The sequence below is a fragment of the Heterocephalus glaber genome, unplaced genomic scaffold (assembly GCF_053883595.1).
Source record: "Heterocephalus glaber isolate CG9 unplaced genomic scaffold, H.glaber_assembly_v1.0 deba00001442, whole genome shotgun sequence".
Classification (NCBI taxonomy): Eukaryota; Metazoa; Chordata; class Mammalia; order Rodentia; family Bathyergidae; genus Heterocephalus; species Heterocephalus glaber.
Window position 1 is genome coordinate 34,964,169 of NW_028258296.1, and position 17,166 is coordinate 34,981,334.

General features: G+C 37.2%; 1 protein-coding gene across 8 annotated transcripts in view; it reads right to left on the reverse strand.

Annotated features, from left to right (window-relative positions):
• Nucleotides 1–17,166, reverse strand: part of Frrs1 (ferric chelate reductase 1) — a 51,868-nt gene that overhangs the window by 1,856 nt on the left and 32,846 nt on the right. For all 8 annotated transcript variants that reach the window (XM_013067205.3, XM_087213175.1, XM_013067206.3 and 5 more), the window contains 6 exons: nucleotides 12,853–12,966; nucleotides 7,250–7,365; nucleotides 5,071–5,157; nucleotides 1,684–1,781; nucleotides 1,371–1,429; nucleotides 392–535 (listed from right to left, as the gene is read on the reverse strand). In XM_013067205.3, the coding sequence (XP_012922659.1) occupies nucleotides 392–535; nucleotides 1,371–1,429; nucleotides 1,684–1,781; nucleotides 5,071–5,157; nucleotides 7,250–7,365; nucleotides 12,853–12,966 (618 nt within the window). The remainder of the gene's footprint in view (nucleotides 1–391; nucleotides 536–1,370; nucleotides 1,430–1,683; nucleotides 1,782–5,070; nucleotides 5,158–7,249; nucleotides 7,366–12,852; nucleotides 12,967–17,166) is intronic.

The following is a 17,166-nucleotide window of genomic DNA, read 5'->3' on the forward strand; positions in this document are numbered from 1 at the left end:
CTCCAGGTCAGAGCAACATGCAAAGTGAAAGTACTTATAAAAAAGACTTCTCTGGGCCGGGGATTTAGCTCAGTGGCACCGTGCCTGCCTCGCAAGCACAAGGTCCTGAGTTCAATCCCTAGTACCAAAAAAAAAAAACCAAAAAACGACTTCTCTAAAGCTAAACTCTTTCCTTTATATTTTATTCTCAAATTCCAATATAATGTACTTTAAAAAAAAAAAAAAAAGGCAAAGAATTTCCATAACTTCTATCACTGGCTGAGTAATCACACCAGAAATTATTAATGATCTACCACGCAATAGTCAACCACTAATACCAGGAAGCTAAAATTGATTTTCAGTACTTTGAATAAAAGTGATTCCACAAAAAATGGTTTTTAAAGCAGCTCACCTTTTCGAGAGAGTCGGTAAGCATGTATCTCCAAAACAACCTCAGTCCCAATGTGCCAGATAACAAATCCAATCATTGCATAGGTTTTCTGTGGATCAGGAAGAGTCAATCCTGGTAAATCCATTCCTAGGAACATTGCTGCCACTATGTGTAAAAAGAGAAAAAAAAAAAATGTATATATATATATATATATATATATATATATTTTCAATATATAGTCCCCACTGAAAGAGATAATTATGTGTATATCAACTAAAACATACTCAAAGTTTATGAAATAAAACTAGTATTTGAGGTCAAATAATTAATTTAGTCTTTTTTATTGTGATACTATATGGACTATATGGGTCAAGACAAGAAATTATAAATATGATCTCTCAGTTATTGAAAAAGAGGCACCCAAACTTTCCAAAATGTTTTAAGTCTGCAATGTAAGAAGGGAGAAAAGTATGGAACCATTGCTGGTTGTACCCCCTCTTCCTTGCTGAGCCCCACAGGCTACAGAAATGCTAGGGTTACAGACACTTGTCTTGGGGCTCATTATACAAAGAATCAAAAGATACTGAATAATCATACCTGCCGTTAGCAAACCACCTCTTCTGAAGGTACAAGCCCTATGGAAATGACCTGGGATGGAGGGCGTGGACCCCACCACCACCCCCAACCCAGCTCACAAAATGACCCTCAATCAGAGCTGCTCAAATGTCTGTTATTGGCATAGTTTATTCTGCTGGCAAAGACAAATGCTTGAAAAAGAAAAGTCTTAAAAATAATTTTAGTCATTTTTAAAAACTTAAGCCTGAAACAATGATTTAAATTGTTACCTGTAAAAATTACTTTCTGGATTTCAATCTTTAAGGCTGATTTCTCCTCAACAACCAACTACTCCCATTACTAATGCATCTAAAAATCATTTAAGCCAGATTACAACTTACAATGCAAGGAACCAGCAATTATAAGTGGCATCACAATTACTTACCTGCTATTATTCTAGCAGCTGTTCCCACACTCCAGTGAGTCCAGTTAAATATCTGCCTTCTACCAAAATGAAAGATCAATCAGTATTTTTAATCTTGATGAAATGACAAGAAAATAAAAAGCAAGTGATTTCCCTTACTGCCTAGAAATTAGATATCTGAAATACACTTTAAAGCCTTTCAAAGTAAATACAATTTTTCACCATACTTTATTTTTTTAACTTTATAAGCGATAACTGTTTCCACTTGAAAAGGGATTTGTTTGCCAACTAATGCTATCCACACTGAGAGCAAGTATATCAGAGCTGTAAGTACCTTGGGTCATGGAAAGGTGGCCTGAAGGCTGCCAGAAGAGGCTGCAGAACTGCCAAGGTCATCACTATACAACCGAGGTATGGATGGTAACCTGCGTGCTGGACAAAGTTATGTCATTTTAATATTCTCAGATCTCTTATCAACTTGAATCCTCAAATTAAAAACAATATACACAAGTGTATTGTTAGGGTTTTCCCACAGCTTTATACACATTCAGTGATGGTGATGATGGTGACAGGCAACATTCAATGAATCTCCACTTTGTACCAGGCACATACTTTCCATACATTATCATTAACGCTCCTACAATGCTTGACCCCTGGTTATCAATATCCCAATTTTAAAATGGAGGAACTAAGGCTCAGAGATATCAAGTACTGTGTCCAAGCCCACACAGTGTGTAAATAAATGGCTGTGGTGGAGTCCACGTGTAGGATGCTGCCTCCCCCGCATCAGGGTGTTAAATGACCATGACACCATGACACCATTTGCAGCCCCACTGGGTCTAGTTCACATCAACATGTCAAGGGCAAGCGTCTCAGTGCAGCATAATCATCTGTTGAGATCTCTGTGTTCTGTATGACTCCCTGGAATTCCGGAACTGAAAAAGAGTCTGGTTCACTCCTGACCACTGTGCTAAAGCTTATATCCTCTGTGCTGCATGAAGACTTAACTCAAGAAAAAAGAATCAACACAGAATCGAAACAATTTCTGCAACACTCCTGCCTTAGTGAGGCTGGGTGCTCCTCAAAACAGCAGAGAGCTGAATCAGACCACCTTGTACAATGATTCCATTTAAACACCTGAAAGGACCAAAAAGCGTCTCTACCCCGTGACATACCTAGTACCCTGAGTGATCCTATGGTCCGTTGCTCCCATAGACTATAAATCTATGACCTAGAGCAGGGACACAGTGGTGTCCAAGCCATGGGAGGAAGTCTTTGTAAATAAAAAGTAAAGACTGACAAATGAGCAATATAAAAAAAGCTTTCAAATCACAGACTCAAGTTATACATGGATAAAATTATAACCAAGATTGGGGAGATATAAAAAGTTTCTACTTAATTTAAAAAAAAAACAGAAGCAACAACCAAATTCTTGTATAGACTTAGAATGTTCTGAGAACTACCCTAAGTGCTTTCAATTCATTAACTCCCAGTCCTCACAGAAAGTCTGTGACAGAGATATACACTATCCCCATTTCACAGATGGGTAAGTTGAGGGGCAGAGAAGTTAAATAACTTGTCCAAAGGAATCTAAAATAATATGGGATGATGCCAGGATTTAAACCCAAGTGATCTGGCTATAGAAGAATGCATTTAACTTCTACATAGCCAGCCCTCCATATCTGTGAGTTCTGCATCCATGCAGTCAATCAGTAATTGAAAGTATTTGGGGGAAAATGCATTTATACTGAATATCCATACACCATTTTTTTTGTCATTACTCTCTAAACAACACAGTAGAATAAATATTTATATAGCATTTACATTGTAAGTAATCCAAACATGATTTGAAGTATATGGGAGGATGTATGTAGGTTCTATGCATTTTATATGGGAATTGAGCATCTGGATTTTGGTACCCCCAGGCAGTCCTGGTACCAATTCCTTACAGGGTACTGAGGGATGATTGTACTGTCCTAGTCATAAAATACAAAAACTACAAAATCACAGAATAATTTTTTCCAAATAACAGATAAAATAAAGATATAATGTCTCAATTCATAGCAGAAAATCTTCATAATGCCTTTTTAAAAATAGATTGATCCATAAACTACCTAAAAGTACGAGAGGTTTCCTAATAATATTTCTGATCCAAGATTCACACTTCTCCCCTGCTGCCCCAGTTCAAACTCTGAATATTAAACTTTAATATCAATTTCTGACTATAAAACTGAATATACTGGAAGCATGGGCTCTGAGATGAGGTACATGACTGATTCTCAAGGGACCTATTCACTCATTCATTCACTAACTATAAACCAAGTAAGTACCTGCTGTGTACCACAACCTTTCGCAGGTGCTTGGGATACACCAGCAATAGACCAGTGAATACCCCAGCTCTCACAGAGCATACACACTAGAGTAAGGAAAGGCATGTTAATAAGTAAATATGTGAAATGATACAAGGTAAAGATGTTCTCTAATTAGAGCCCTCTGAGAAGCTATTATTTGCACAGTGACTTGGGGAAGTTGAGGGAGAGAAGTCTCCGAAGAATCTTTGCCAAGACCACAGAAACAGGACTTCATAAATCATGCCTGGTCCTGTCTGTACTCCGGTAAGGAGGCCAGGGTGCAATGAGATGAATGCAACAAAGCAGGAAGAGAATAACTGGGAGACAAATCATGGAGGTCACTCAAATGACTTCAGCTTTTACTCTGAGTAAAACAGGAAAATTAGAGAAAGCAGTTTGGGACACAGAAATTATATGGTCTGATTTGTACTCTCTCAAATACCACTTTTTCATCTTGTACTTTCTAACCATTCTTCTCTGTGGAAGAGACTGTACCTGAGCAAGGGCGAAGGGAAGACACCAGGAAGGTGGCTACTGTCAAAGTACAAAGATGGTGGTGGCTCAAACACACGGAACAGTATCATGGATGGTCATGAGAGGTGTTGTATGATGGATGGATCTTAAATACAGAGCAATAGGATTTCCTGATGGGTCTTCTATGGGGTGTGCAAGAGAGCCCACTTAAGGATCACGCCAAGGTTTGGGGCTAAAGGTAGAACTCTGACAGCTCACATGGAAACGGCTACAGGACAGCAGGACTGAGAGAGACGATGAGGAACTCCATTTTGGACATGTTAAATTTGAGAGGCCCTAGAAATGCCAGCAGAAGTCCTGAGCTCTGCTTATGACAAATTTATGAGCCAAGGGAGAGATCTGATTAGAGATAAATCCCTAAGAACAGCCTCCATTTCTTCATTTGTGACAAGTATTATTATCAGTAGCTGTTTCATTTGTGATGGAAATTTGATAGCTCATATAAAGCAGTTGCAACAGCTGATCACATGCTAGGAATGCAATTTATGTTACCTTAGTAGTAATCATAGTACTAGTTACAGAAAACCACTTATATTATTTATGTTCCTTTGATATCATACTTTAAATTTTAGCTATTCTATAATGAAAAAACTCAGTAAAACTACACTATGTATATTTGATGCAAATTTTTTTTAAAAAAACACTGGACTACCCAAGAATATGTACTTGATTTCACCCCACCTCTGACCCCCAACCTTATGAAATTATCATCACGTAACTCAAAATAGAAAGGACACACAGACAAATGTCTTTACCCATCATTTGAGCACAAAATAGAATTTGCTTTGACATCAAAATAGATTGTACTAGAAACATCCTGTTTGAGACATACTCACCCAACTCCAGCCTCCTCTGTATATAAAGGGCATAACAAAAGCAATGCAGGTGAGCACAGATGTGGTGAGCATGAGCATCCGATGCAGCTGCAAGGTGACATGACAAAAGTGAGAGGACAAATAACTACGAAAGAGAAAGAGTTAGTGTTACACAGGGAAAGACATGGGATACATGTCTCTGAGGCCTGCATTCAACTGACATCAAATCACCTTTTATTGTCAGTGAAAATAAAAGGTTTATATATGTTAAACTTTAAAGAACACTCTAAGCTTCCATTCCCATCACTCAAAAATATTTACAAAGACTTCTCCCCGACAGAGCAGCAGGAACGGCTGTTTCACATGAAGCATGCTGACTTGCCAGCTCCTTCATTTCCTCCCAAAGATATTTATGGAGGTCCAGCATCAAGTTCTGTGCTACAACAGGGGCAAAGAGATGGTAACGCAACAGAAAATGCTATCTCTTGAGGAGCTTGGGACGTAACCGAGTAAATAAGTGAAAAATATATGAAAAATACAACTCATTCTATAAATCAAGAGAGTATTATGAATGAAATAGGCACTGTTACTTGATTATGCCTTGGAAAACTGGTACAAACCAAAACTATTCAGGCAAAGTAAGATATATAGTCACCCTATATGTATATGTCACTATACACACACACACACACACACACACACACACACACAGTGGTTTTAAAGACAGTGGAGGATTTGAATTTTGAGGAAACATATGTGGTATGATCAAAAAATATTATGGATGTTTATTTTTCTAATATATTACAGTAAAAGACACATTGCCATTAATCTCCTCAAAATACTACCCCTCTCTTCAAACACACTAATCTCACCCCTCTTGTCATTTTCTGCCTCAGTTCTGAGAGTCCTGCTTTGAGTGTCTTTACAAGGTGTGATCAAAAAATCAGTGAATGTTGCTGCCTAGTACCATCTAATGAAAAAGCAGGTTTGTAAATGCATTACAGTGTCTCTTCATTCACCTTATTCAGCAGATCTGGCACAAAGCGACTTCTGGCTCTTCCACAAATTCAAAATGACTATGAACGGTAAAGGTTTGGAAGTGATTCATGACACTGCCACAACCACAACAACATAACTAAAGATACTCAGGAAAGAAGACTTCCAGAACTGCTTCAGAAAGTGGCAGGAATGATGGAATGAGTGTGCTTGAAGTGAGGGGGTATATTTTGAGGGAGACTAATGGCAATGTATCTTTTACTATAATAAACTTTTTATACAAACCTTCATTCATTGTATTTTTTGATCAGACCCCATTGAGTCACCCAGTTAGGAACATCCTCAGGAGCAGACTGGAGGAGAGACAGAACAAGTGAGAAAGATCACACCCACAAAAACAGAGCATAACAAGCAGGAGCCAGGCATACAGCATTAGAGAGAACAAATAAAACAGCACCACCAGCCAACGATGAGAAATGAGGTCAGATAAGTGAAACCTTAAACACAGCAAATTTATATGAAGAGTGAAAAATATCCTCTAAAAAAGTCTAACCTGTTCTATCAGGAGTATTTTTCCTTCCATTCTAACTCAACACATACTCATTGGTCTTCCACTGTATGTGCAAACACTGATAGGCCAAGATCCATGAAAGGTAAAGTGGTCTTGCTTTATTATTCATGATTCTTGCTTACATTGCCATTAGAAAACTGTCTCCTAAGCCCATGGGAAGAGACAACACAAGGAACACTTCTATTTTCTCTTCCCACTGACTCAGGAGACACATGATCCTGACTGCCAAGTCAGGAACAGCACCATCTCCACGCCCATCAACCAGAGGACCGAACCCTGCTCGGACAGCAGGAAGCACCACTGTCTCTTTCTTCTGCACTCCAGGCCTCCTCGACTGCTCTCCATTCAAGAGTGCTGGCGAATGCTGTGCTCACACATCTGCCCACAAACAGTAAGGAAGGGGCATGTGGGTGCCAATGGCCGTGCTACAAAGGGACACACATGGCCCCGACACATTCTCCAGTCCAACCTGCCTCTATCAGGTACCTTATGTCTACTCTCAGATAATTAGGAAACAAAAGTCAGGGGGAGGATCTAAAACCTACAACAACTGTAAAGAAAAAAAAACCCATACAGTTTATGTTGAAAACTGGAATAAGTTTTGTTTTCTTTTTGTTTTTCTCCGTCACCTACCTGAAACCAAACTGCTTCACCAAAGAAGAAAGCTTTTGACCAGACAGGTCTGAAGAACCGGGCAATCAGCACACCCATGCTGACAGTACTCATCCATGCCACGAACATTAAGGCAGCTGCAGGTGAGAAAAATACAGAGGCTGACATCACAAACTAAAGAAGCTGTTCCTTAAATTATGAGGCCAAATCCTCAGAAAATAAAAAACAGCTAGCAAAATACATTTAGTATACATAAGTATGATCTAAAAAAAATCCTATGCACCATAGATTTTACCCAGCATCACTCCTTCAAACAGCCAGCACTTCCATAGCTCTTTTACATGCCAAGTGCTCATGTACTTGATCTTTACAACAATCCTACAAGGTATTTACAGCTGTTATTCTAGTTTTGCTGTGTGGGGAAACTAAGGCAAATTAAACAGCTTGCCCAAGTTTACAAAGTCAAGATTAAAATACAATCTGGCTTCAGAAATTGTACCAACACAGTAAAAAGACAATCTACAGAATGAGAAAAAAAAATTCGTCCAATATTCCTTGAATGGAGGACTAATATTTAGAATGTACAAAGAACTCAAAAAAATTAGACATCCTCAAATGTAAAGATCTGATTTAAAGTGGGCAACTGAAATGAACAGACACTTCTCAGAAAAAGTATAAATGGCCAATAAATACATGAAAAAATGTCCAATATCTCTAGCCATTAGAGAAATGCAAATTAAAACAACACCAAGATTCCATCTCACTCCAAAAAGAATAGCTATTCTACAGAAATCAAATAATAACAAGGGCTGGGGGAAAAGGAATATTTCTACACTGTTGGCAGGAATGCAAACTAGTACAACCACTATGAAAATCATTATGGAGATTCCTCAAAAAACTAAAACTAGAATTTCCATTTCATCCAGCTATTCCCCTTCTAGGTATCTTCTGAAAGAGTTAAAGACATCATATTACACTGATACATGCATATCCATGGTTACAGCAGCACAACTCATAATAGCTAAATATTGGAAATGACCTACATGCCCATTGACAGATGCATGAGTAAAGAAAATGTAGTATTTATACACAATGGAGTACTACTCTGCCATAAAAAGGATAAGTTTGAATCATTTGTAGGGAAATGGATGCACCTTGAGATCATAAGTGAAGTATGCCAGAGACACAAGTTTAAACATTGCATGAAGGGCTGGGGATTTAGCTCAGTTGTTCCGCTGCCTGCCTTGCAAGCACAAGGACCTGAGTTCAATCCCTGGTACCAAAAAAAAAAAAATTGCATGGTTTCTCTTTTATGAGAAACCCAAAGAACTAAGGGTTTAGCTCAGTGGTGCTGCAGCCTGCCTCACAAGTGCAAGGTCCCAAGTTTGATCCCTGGTACCAAAAGAAACCCAAAGATAAATAAAGAACAAAATAAAAGATAATAGGAAAATAGGGAGACAGATCTTTTTTCAAATGGGAAAGGGATGAAGAGATGAAGGGAAGGAAGAGGGAAAGGAGGGAAAGGGGAAGAAAAAAGAATTGAGGTGTGTTATGAACATGTACCAATTCCCCACAAAGAAGGTAATCATTACATAATACAAATATGTACTAATAAAAATAAAAACTTTTTTAAAAAGAAAGAAACTGTGCTCTCAACCATCACATCAATACAGCTTGTCTGCAGTTATTTCAGAATCTTCCCACATTTCACGCCAAAAAACAATGACAAACAGGCAAATAAGTTCCAAGCCCAATCACTGCCTAACTGGAGGCACAACAAATTAACAATAGAATCAAATTAACAACAATTAGGTAAATGTCAAGCTTAACTGTGGTGACACTGATGGCCACTCTACCATAATGGATAACTCTGGAGAACGTAAAACCAATATACCAAAAAAAGGAAAGCTCGCCCAAAATACTAACGTCTTCTAAGAGGATAGTATATACTACCATACTTTCCTATTTTAAATCCTATCTTTGCAACAAGCAGCTTTCACTGGTGGAACCAGAGTACGGGAGAGTTGTTTGTTGCTCACTGTCTGCCAACATGGTGCCATTCCTCGTTTAAACATATGACACCTGAGCACTGCACTAAGTACTTTGTAATCCTTCAGATCATTGTGCGTTGATCAATTCTTCATCAATAAAGCCATATTTTAGGACTGGGAATTTAGCTCAGTGGCACTATGCCTGCCTCACAAGCACAAGGTCCTGAGTTCAATCCCCGGTACCGAAAATAAATACATAAATAAATAAAGCCATATTTTGAAGCTGCACTACTCTTATATAATAAAACCACAGACCATTCTATTATTAACATTTATTTTAAAAAACAGCAACAAGGGCTGGGGATTTAGCTCAGTGGTTCCACCGCCTGCCTCACAAGCGCAAGGAACCGAGTTCGATCTCCGGTACCAAAAAAAAACCCCGCAACAATTAAGGTCTCGTGCAAATTAATTAACTCTGTGATACTCAGCCCGGGTTGCAATCAGAAACAATTAGATACTTTTTTTTTCTTAAATTCTTTTATTGGTACATTTTAGGTATACAATACATTTACATTTATCTTTGAGTGCTTGTACCTGTACGTGATGTATCTTGGTTCTTATTTTTTCCCCATTACCTGTGCACCCTTCACCCCTAAACCTTTCCCTATTTACATACTTCGTTTCCATTTTTTTTTTCTTTTCTCACAATTTTTCCTTTCCATTCTTTCCTTTCCCCTTCCCCTCCCACCACCCCTGCCCCTTTGGACCTTTTCCAATTTCAAAGTATCATTTATTATTTATTAATCCTTTTAGTCCTTATTTACATTCTCAGTTTCTCACACTAGAGAAACTATTCGGTATTTACACACGTGTCCTATTTATTTCACTTAAGAGTAGGGTCTCAATATGCATCCATTTAGCTATAAATGACTCTAGTCTCTCATTCTTTATGGCTGAGTAGTACTCCATTTTATAAAAAAACCCACATCTTCTTTATCCAGTTTCCAATTGATGGGCACTAGGGCTGTTTCCAAGCTTTAGCTATTACAAACTATGCCGCAATAAACATGGGTACACATATATCTCTGTGGTATGATTCTTTTAATTCTTTTGGGAAAATACCCAGCAGGGAAATAACTGGGTCAAATGGGACTTCCAGCCCTAGTTCTTTGAGGTATCTCCACACTGATTTCCATAGTGGTTGCACCAGTCTGCACTCCCACCAACAATGGAGAAGGGTTCTTTTCTCTCCACACCCTGCCAGCATTTGTTATTTGTTGATTTCTTGATAGCAGCCATTCTTTCTGGGGTGAGGTGGAATCTCAGTGTTGTTTCATCTGCATCTCTGGAATGACCAGTGATGTTGAACATTTTTTCATGTTTATTTGCTGCTTTTACTTCTTTGTCTGAGAAATGTCTGTTAATTTCAGATGCCCATTTTTGAATTGGGTCTTTGAATTTGGGGGGTCTGATTTTTTTCAGTTCTTTATATATTCTAGATAGTAGCCCTTTGCCTGAGTTACAGCTGCTAAAAATTTGTTCCCACATTGTAGGTTGTCTGTTAGCTCTGTTGGTGCTTTCTCTTGCAGTGCAGAAGCTTTTCAATAAGATGAAATCCCAGTTGTTGATTCTTTCTGCTAGTTCCCGTGCTACTGAGGTTTTGATCATAAAGTCTTTTCCTATGCCAATATCTTCAAGAGTTCTACCTAACTTATCTTCCAGCAAGCTTAGTGTTTCTGTTTTAATATTTAGATCTTTAATCCACTTAGATCTCAGTTTAGTGCATGGTGATAGATATGGGTCTAGTTTTAATCTCTGACAGGTTCAAATCCAGTTTTTCCAACACCATTTATTAAATAGGCTGTCTTTCCGCCAATGAGGGTGGTTGGCTCCTTTGTCAAAGATGAGGTGGTTGAGTATGTCTGAAGTTGTTTTTGCATCTTCTAATCTATTCCACTGATCCTCAGGTTTGTTTCTTTGCCAGTATCATGCTGTTTTTAATCACAGTAGCTTTGTAGTATAGCTTCAAATTGGATATTGTGATACCCCCAGCCATGGCTCTGTTGCCCAGAATTGCTTTTGCTATTCTAGGTCTCTTCTGGTTCCAAATGAATTTTTGGATTGTTTTCTCTAGCCCTGTGAAGTATATTGTTGGAATTTCAATTGGCATTGCATTAAATCTATATAGCAGTTTTGGAAGTATGGCCATTTTCACTATATTGATTCTTCCTACCCAGGAACAAGGGATGTCTTTCCATTTTCTTATATCCTCCTCAATCTCCTTTTTCAGGGTGCTGTAGTTTTCAGCATAGAGGTCTTTTGCTTCCTTTGTTAGATTGATTCCTAGATATTTCATTTTTTTGGATGCTATTATACAAGGAATTGTTTCCCTAATTTCTCTCTCAATGAGTCTGCTATTTGTGTATAAGAAGGCTATTGTTTTTTGAGTGCTGACCTTATATCCAGCTACTCTACTGAATCTGTCACTTAAGTCCAGAAATCTTTTGGTAGAGTTTTTTGGGTCTTCTATGTAAAGTATCATATCATCAGCAAATAATGAGAGTTTAACTTCTTCCTTTCCTATCTTTATTCCTTTCATTTCTTTCTCTTTTCTAATTGCTGTGGCTAATGTTTCCAGAGTTATATTGAACAGGAGTGGTGATAGTGGGCATCCTTGTCTTGTTCCTGATTTTAGCATGAAAGTTTTCAGTTTTTGACCATTTAGTATGATGTTGGCTGTTGGTTTTTCATAGATAGCCTTCATCAGGTTGAGACAAAGACCTTTTATTCCAGTTTTCTGTAGCATTTTTATCATGAATGGGTGTTGGATTTTGTCAAATGCCTTTTCTGCATCTTTTGAGATGATCACATGGTTTTTGTCCTTGACTGTTAATATAGTGTATTACATTTATTGATTTATGGATGTTGAACCATCCTTGCATCCCTGGGATAAATCCGACTTGGTCAGGGTGTATGATCTTCTTGATGACCCTCTGTATTCTGTTTGGTGGTGTCTTGTTGAGGATTTTTGCATCTATGTTCACTAGGGAGATTGGCCTGTAGTTCTCCTTTTGGGTTGGGTCTTTCCCTGGTTTGGGAATCAAAGTATCACTTGCTTCAAGGAATGACTTTGGAACCCTTGCTTCCCTTTCAATTTCCTTGATGAGTTTAAAGAGTAATGGCATTAGTTTTTCTTTAAATGTGTTGTAGAATTCAGCAGTGAAGCCATCAGGACCTGGGCTTTTCTTTGTTGGTAAATTTTTTATTACATTTTCAATTTCACTCATTGTAATTGGGGTATTTAGAATTTCTATATCTTCTTCATTTAACTTCGGCAATTCATATGTAACTAGATACTTTTTAAAAATTATTGATGTCTTAAAAGCTCCACTGGCAATTTTAATGTTCAGCCAGTGGTAAAAACCACTGAATTGGCCTTATTAAAAACTTCCATTTTTAATAAGAATTAGAAAAAAATTAAGGTAGATGATCTACCTGCAAATGGTAGTGTTTAAACATTAAAGACATAAAAATGTGGTCAATTATGCCAGCACCATTCCTAATCCAGCCAGCGCTGAGTCTTCAAGTGAGCTTATTCCACCAAGAAGTGATCTTACTACACATGTGACTTACCATGAACCTTCAAAAGGAGTGAAGAGCGAGATCCTCCTACATCCTTTGGAGAGTCTGTCACATCGTGTTTGTCATGTGTAATCAAAGGTTGCTGAGGGTGCTTATAAATTCGACCTGAAAATTGAAAAAACAAAATTAAATATGATAGAAAAGAATTACTTCCTCAGGAGAGAAAAACTTGAGAGACAGGCATAAATTGGAAGAAAAAATTCTTATGATAATAAAAATTAATTATTAACAGAGCTGTCATTCATAAGCAAAAGCAACATAAGATATATGCAAAGGCATACAGCTTTCTTGACAAAAGTTAAAGAAATAACCAACAAAGAGGAATCAAAATAAGAATGAGGAATGGAGGGCCAGGGATTTAGCTCAGTGGTTCTGCCTCCTGCCTCACAAGTGCAAGGAGCCGATTTGGATCCCCAGTACCCAAAAAACAAACAAAAAAAAGAATGAGGAATGGAGAAATTAGGGTAAAAGAACTGGTGGTAAGAAATGGGCTAAACAAGAAGTCAAAATAATTACTGATATGATCACAAATCATTGAAAATGTCAGATATAACTTTTTTTAGACCAGGTCTCACTATGTAGTTCAGACTGGCCTTGAACTCACTATGTAGCCCAGGCTAGCCTCAAACTCATGGCACTCCTCTTGCCTCAAGTCAGATATAATCCTGAAGGAGCATGCATACTTTTTTTCTTTTTGGTACCAGGGATTGAACTCAGGACTTGCAAGGTAGGTGCAGTGCCACTGATCTAATCCCCTGGCCCAAGCATACATATCTTTTAAAAACATACAAACCATTAACCATTAACTGTATCTAAAATCCTAGAACAAATTAACAAATATTGGGTCTGGGATGTGGTAGCAGGTGTCTGTAGTCCCAGCACTCAGGAGGCTGAGGCAGGAGGATTGCCATGAGTTCAAGGCCAGCCTGAACTACTTAGCAAGATCTTGTGTCAAAAAAAAAAAAAAAGATATTGGGATCTGGGAGAAGAGGGTGAGGAGAGAAAGGAAAGCATTTTGATGAGCATGGTATTTGGTATATGGTCAATTCAGGTTGAGTTTAATAAACCAAAATCCCAAATAATTATGACAGAAACAAACTGAAGATGTATTATTGTTTGTTGTGTATGAAATTAAACCTGAGAATTTGTAGAATTCCACAGGAAGGGTGTTCATTCTAAGAATCTGTACTACAGAAATAACAATTTTTTTAACCAAAGATACATGTACAAGAATGTTCACAACAACTTCTTTTATGTCATAAAAAAAATAAACTAAATGTCTATCATTAGGAGAATGATTAAATAAATTATGAAACACATTTTAGCATACTATACAAATGTAAAAGTAATTTTAAAATTTTATATACGAGATAATCTATAAATCTTTGTCTCAAATGACAAATGTCAAGACAACAGACTATATCTTTTTTTTTGGTACCGGGATCGAACTTGGGACCTTGCACTTGCAAGGCAGGCGGTGGAACCACTGAGCTAAATCCCCGGCCCCAACAGACTATATGTTAATAATTTCCAAAAGTAAATAACTACACTGGATATAGGTTACATAATTTCTCCTAAAAGGCAGCTAAAGTAAAAGAGAACTGAAAACTAGAGGGAAAATCATCTATGTACTCTTTTGAATAAACTTTGGGTTAAATAGGAATGCAGAAGTAAACTCACAAGACAGAGATGTGTAAGAATGAAGACACTTCTATGAAGACACTTCTATGAAAACACATGGACACAACCAAGGTGAAGATAAAGTACTGAAGCAATCATTTAATTTGAGGTACATTTAAAACAACAAATAGAACCTAGCAAATCAGAAAGGCCAATAAAATCAATTTGAGTTTTTGGAAACTGACCACAAGAAAAAAATAAATATCAAAAACAGCATTAGAAATTAACAAGGTGACATAACTGCTAATGTAGAAGATATTCTTATAATTAAAATAAAACACTGTAAATCAGCCAAAAGAATCTCAGTCTTACAACATATACAACTTTAAGTAAGCCAAAAATGTCAAACTCTAAATGAAATGGATGAATTTCTGGGAAAATACAAAAGTAGAAAAACTGACCAAAGAAGTAGTAGGTCTAGAGAGAAACGACAACAGCATTTTTGTTGTAGTTAGCGAAATATTTCCATCCTACAATTAGACTCTACATGTATGACAACTTTGTGTAACTTTAAAATTTTTATTTTATTTAAACTCTTCTAGAGTTCATCTTATGAAATTAGCAATACACTGAAACCAAACTGGTATGGGTACATCCACATGAGCACACGTATATACACATGCACACACACAATCCAACAACCATGGACCAAAACCACTTATGAATACAGATGTAAAAAGGTTAAATAAAATTATTAATGAGTAAAAGTTGTCTCTTCTTTTTTTTTTTTTCCAATACCGGTGATCGAACTCAGGACCTTGCACTTTCAAGGCAGGTGCAGTGAACACTGAGCTAAATCCCCAGCCCAGTTGTCTCTTAAGAGAATAAAAAAATGACCCAGTAAGGTTTATCTCAGGACTATGAGGATGAGTCACTATTCGGAAATCTGTAAAAGTAATGATAAAATATCTTCAATGGCTGCTCAAAAGACATTAGAGAAAGCCAGCATTCAGGCATGACATGTGCGTTTTTATACTGAGCTACATCCCCAGCCCCAACCCCCATGCTTTTCTTTTTAATTTTGAGACAAGGCCTCATTAAGTCACTAAAGAGCCCATGCAGGGCTCAAACTTACAATCCTGCCTCAGCCTCCCACAGTGCTGGGAATACAGGCATGAGTAGATATGAACTTTTAACAAAGTTAGGAATTGAAGAACACATTTCCTAAACACAATAGAGGATAAAATATATCCACCAGAAAAATGTAACACATATGACAGGTAGCACTGAATATCAGAAACATCCACATCGAAATCAAGAGCAACACAAAATGCTAAACATACCACCACTGCCACTCTACAGCATTCTGGGAAAAGTAGTCAATGTAGTAGAAAAGAAAGAAAACAGGCTAGCTGCACAGGATATGGCATTTATCTAGAAAATATAAGATAATGGACTGGAAAACTAGGTGGATCAATTCGAGATAAATAAAAATTTGAAGCTTTTCTGTGCAACAACAAATTTATAAAATCTATTTTTAAAATTCCATTTACACTAGATTGTTTTTTAAAAATTATACCTAAACATAAGGAAATTTAAAAAACATAGAAATCCTATTTGCAGATAAGAAGAAAACTAAAATTTCACTGAAAGACACATATGCAAGGATCTGAATGGAATGTCCTAATGTTTCTGGATAAGAAGACACACTATTGCCAAAAGTTATTATTCTCCCAAATTTATCTAAAATTTCACTGCAATTTTCATCTCAATCCCCAACAGATTTTTCATAGAATTTGACAAATCATTTTTAGAGTTGATCTACAGAGAAGATTTGCAACAAAGAAGTAAGAACTGTTGAAAGAAAGGAACCACATTCGGTCAAAATTCACAACCTGTTATAAAGCTATAGTAATTCCAACAAGAGCAGGAACAGACAAACAGATCAATGGGAGAACAGGCAAATTAGAAATAGTTTGATTTTTTTGGCAGATTTTTAGTGTATAATAAAGAAGCTTTTGAAGCAGTGGAGGAAAAAACTGATTATTCAAAAATGATGTCAGGACATCAGGCTTGTTATAACAAAGAGGCTCAAAAATGAAGCAGAAATGAGAAGAGCTTTATGTAATGATTGCCTAGAAGAGAGAGTGTCAAGAACAAAGAGATAATAACTGTCAGGAGCTACAAAAATGACAGAAAGAAAATGATAAAGAAAGCTATCAAAAATGAGAACATGCTAAGGAAGTTAAAAATCCTGCATTAGTGGGGTGGTAGTGATTAAAAAAAAGAGATTGTATTACAACAATCACAAGAGGCAAGTTATTGAAGACATGTTTTTATACTCTCAATTGTGGTAGGGCCACTCAGATGTGTAGGGGTGGGAATTTTTTACGATGTAATGTATGAGCCTCTGTGTACCCATGTGTAGTTCTGATGTAACTCTGTAACACAAATCATACCCAACCAGACTGTAGAATGTTAATGTATACCCAACCAGATTGTATAATGTTAGTATACGTCCATATAAGGAAGACAAAGACACAAAAATTGAATGAAAGGGTGCAACTATGCCATGTTGAATACAAATCCGCTGAGTCTGTGCCCTTCTGAATAAAGCTGCTTCCCGGGAAAAAGGCCTCGATGTCCACCTCTACACGAAAATCCTGCTGCATAATCACTGTAGAG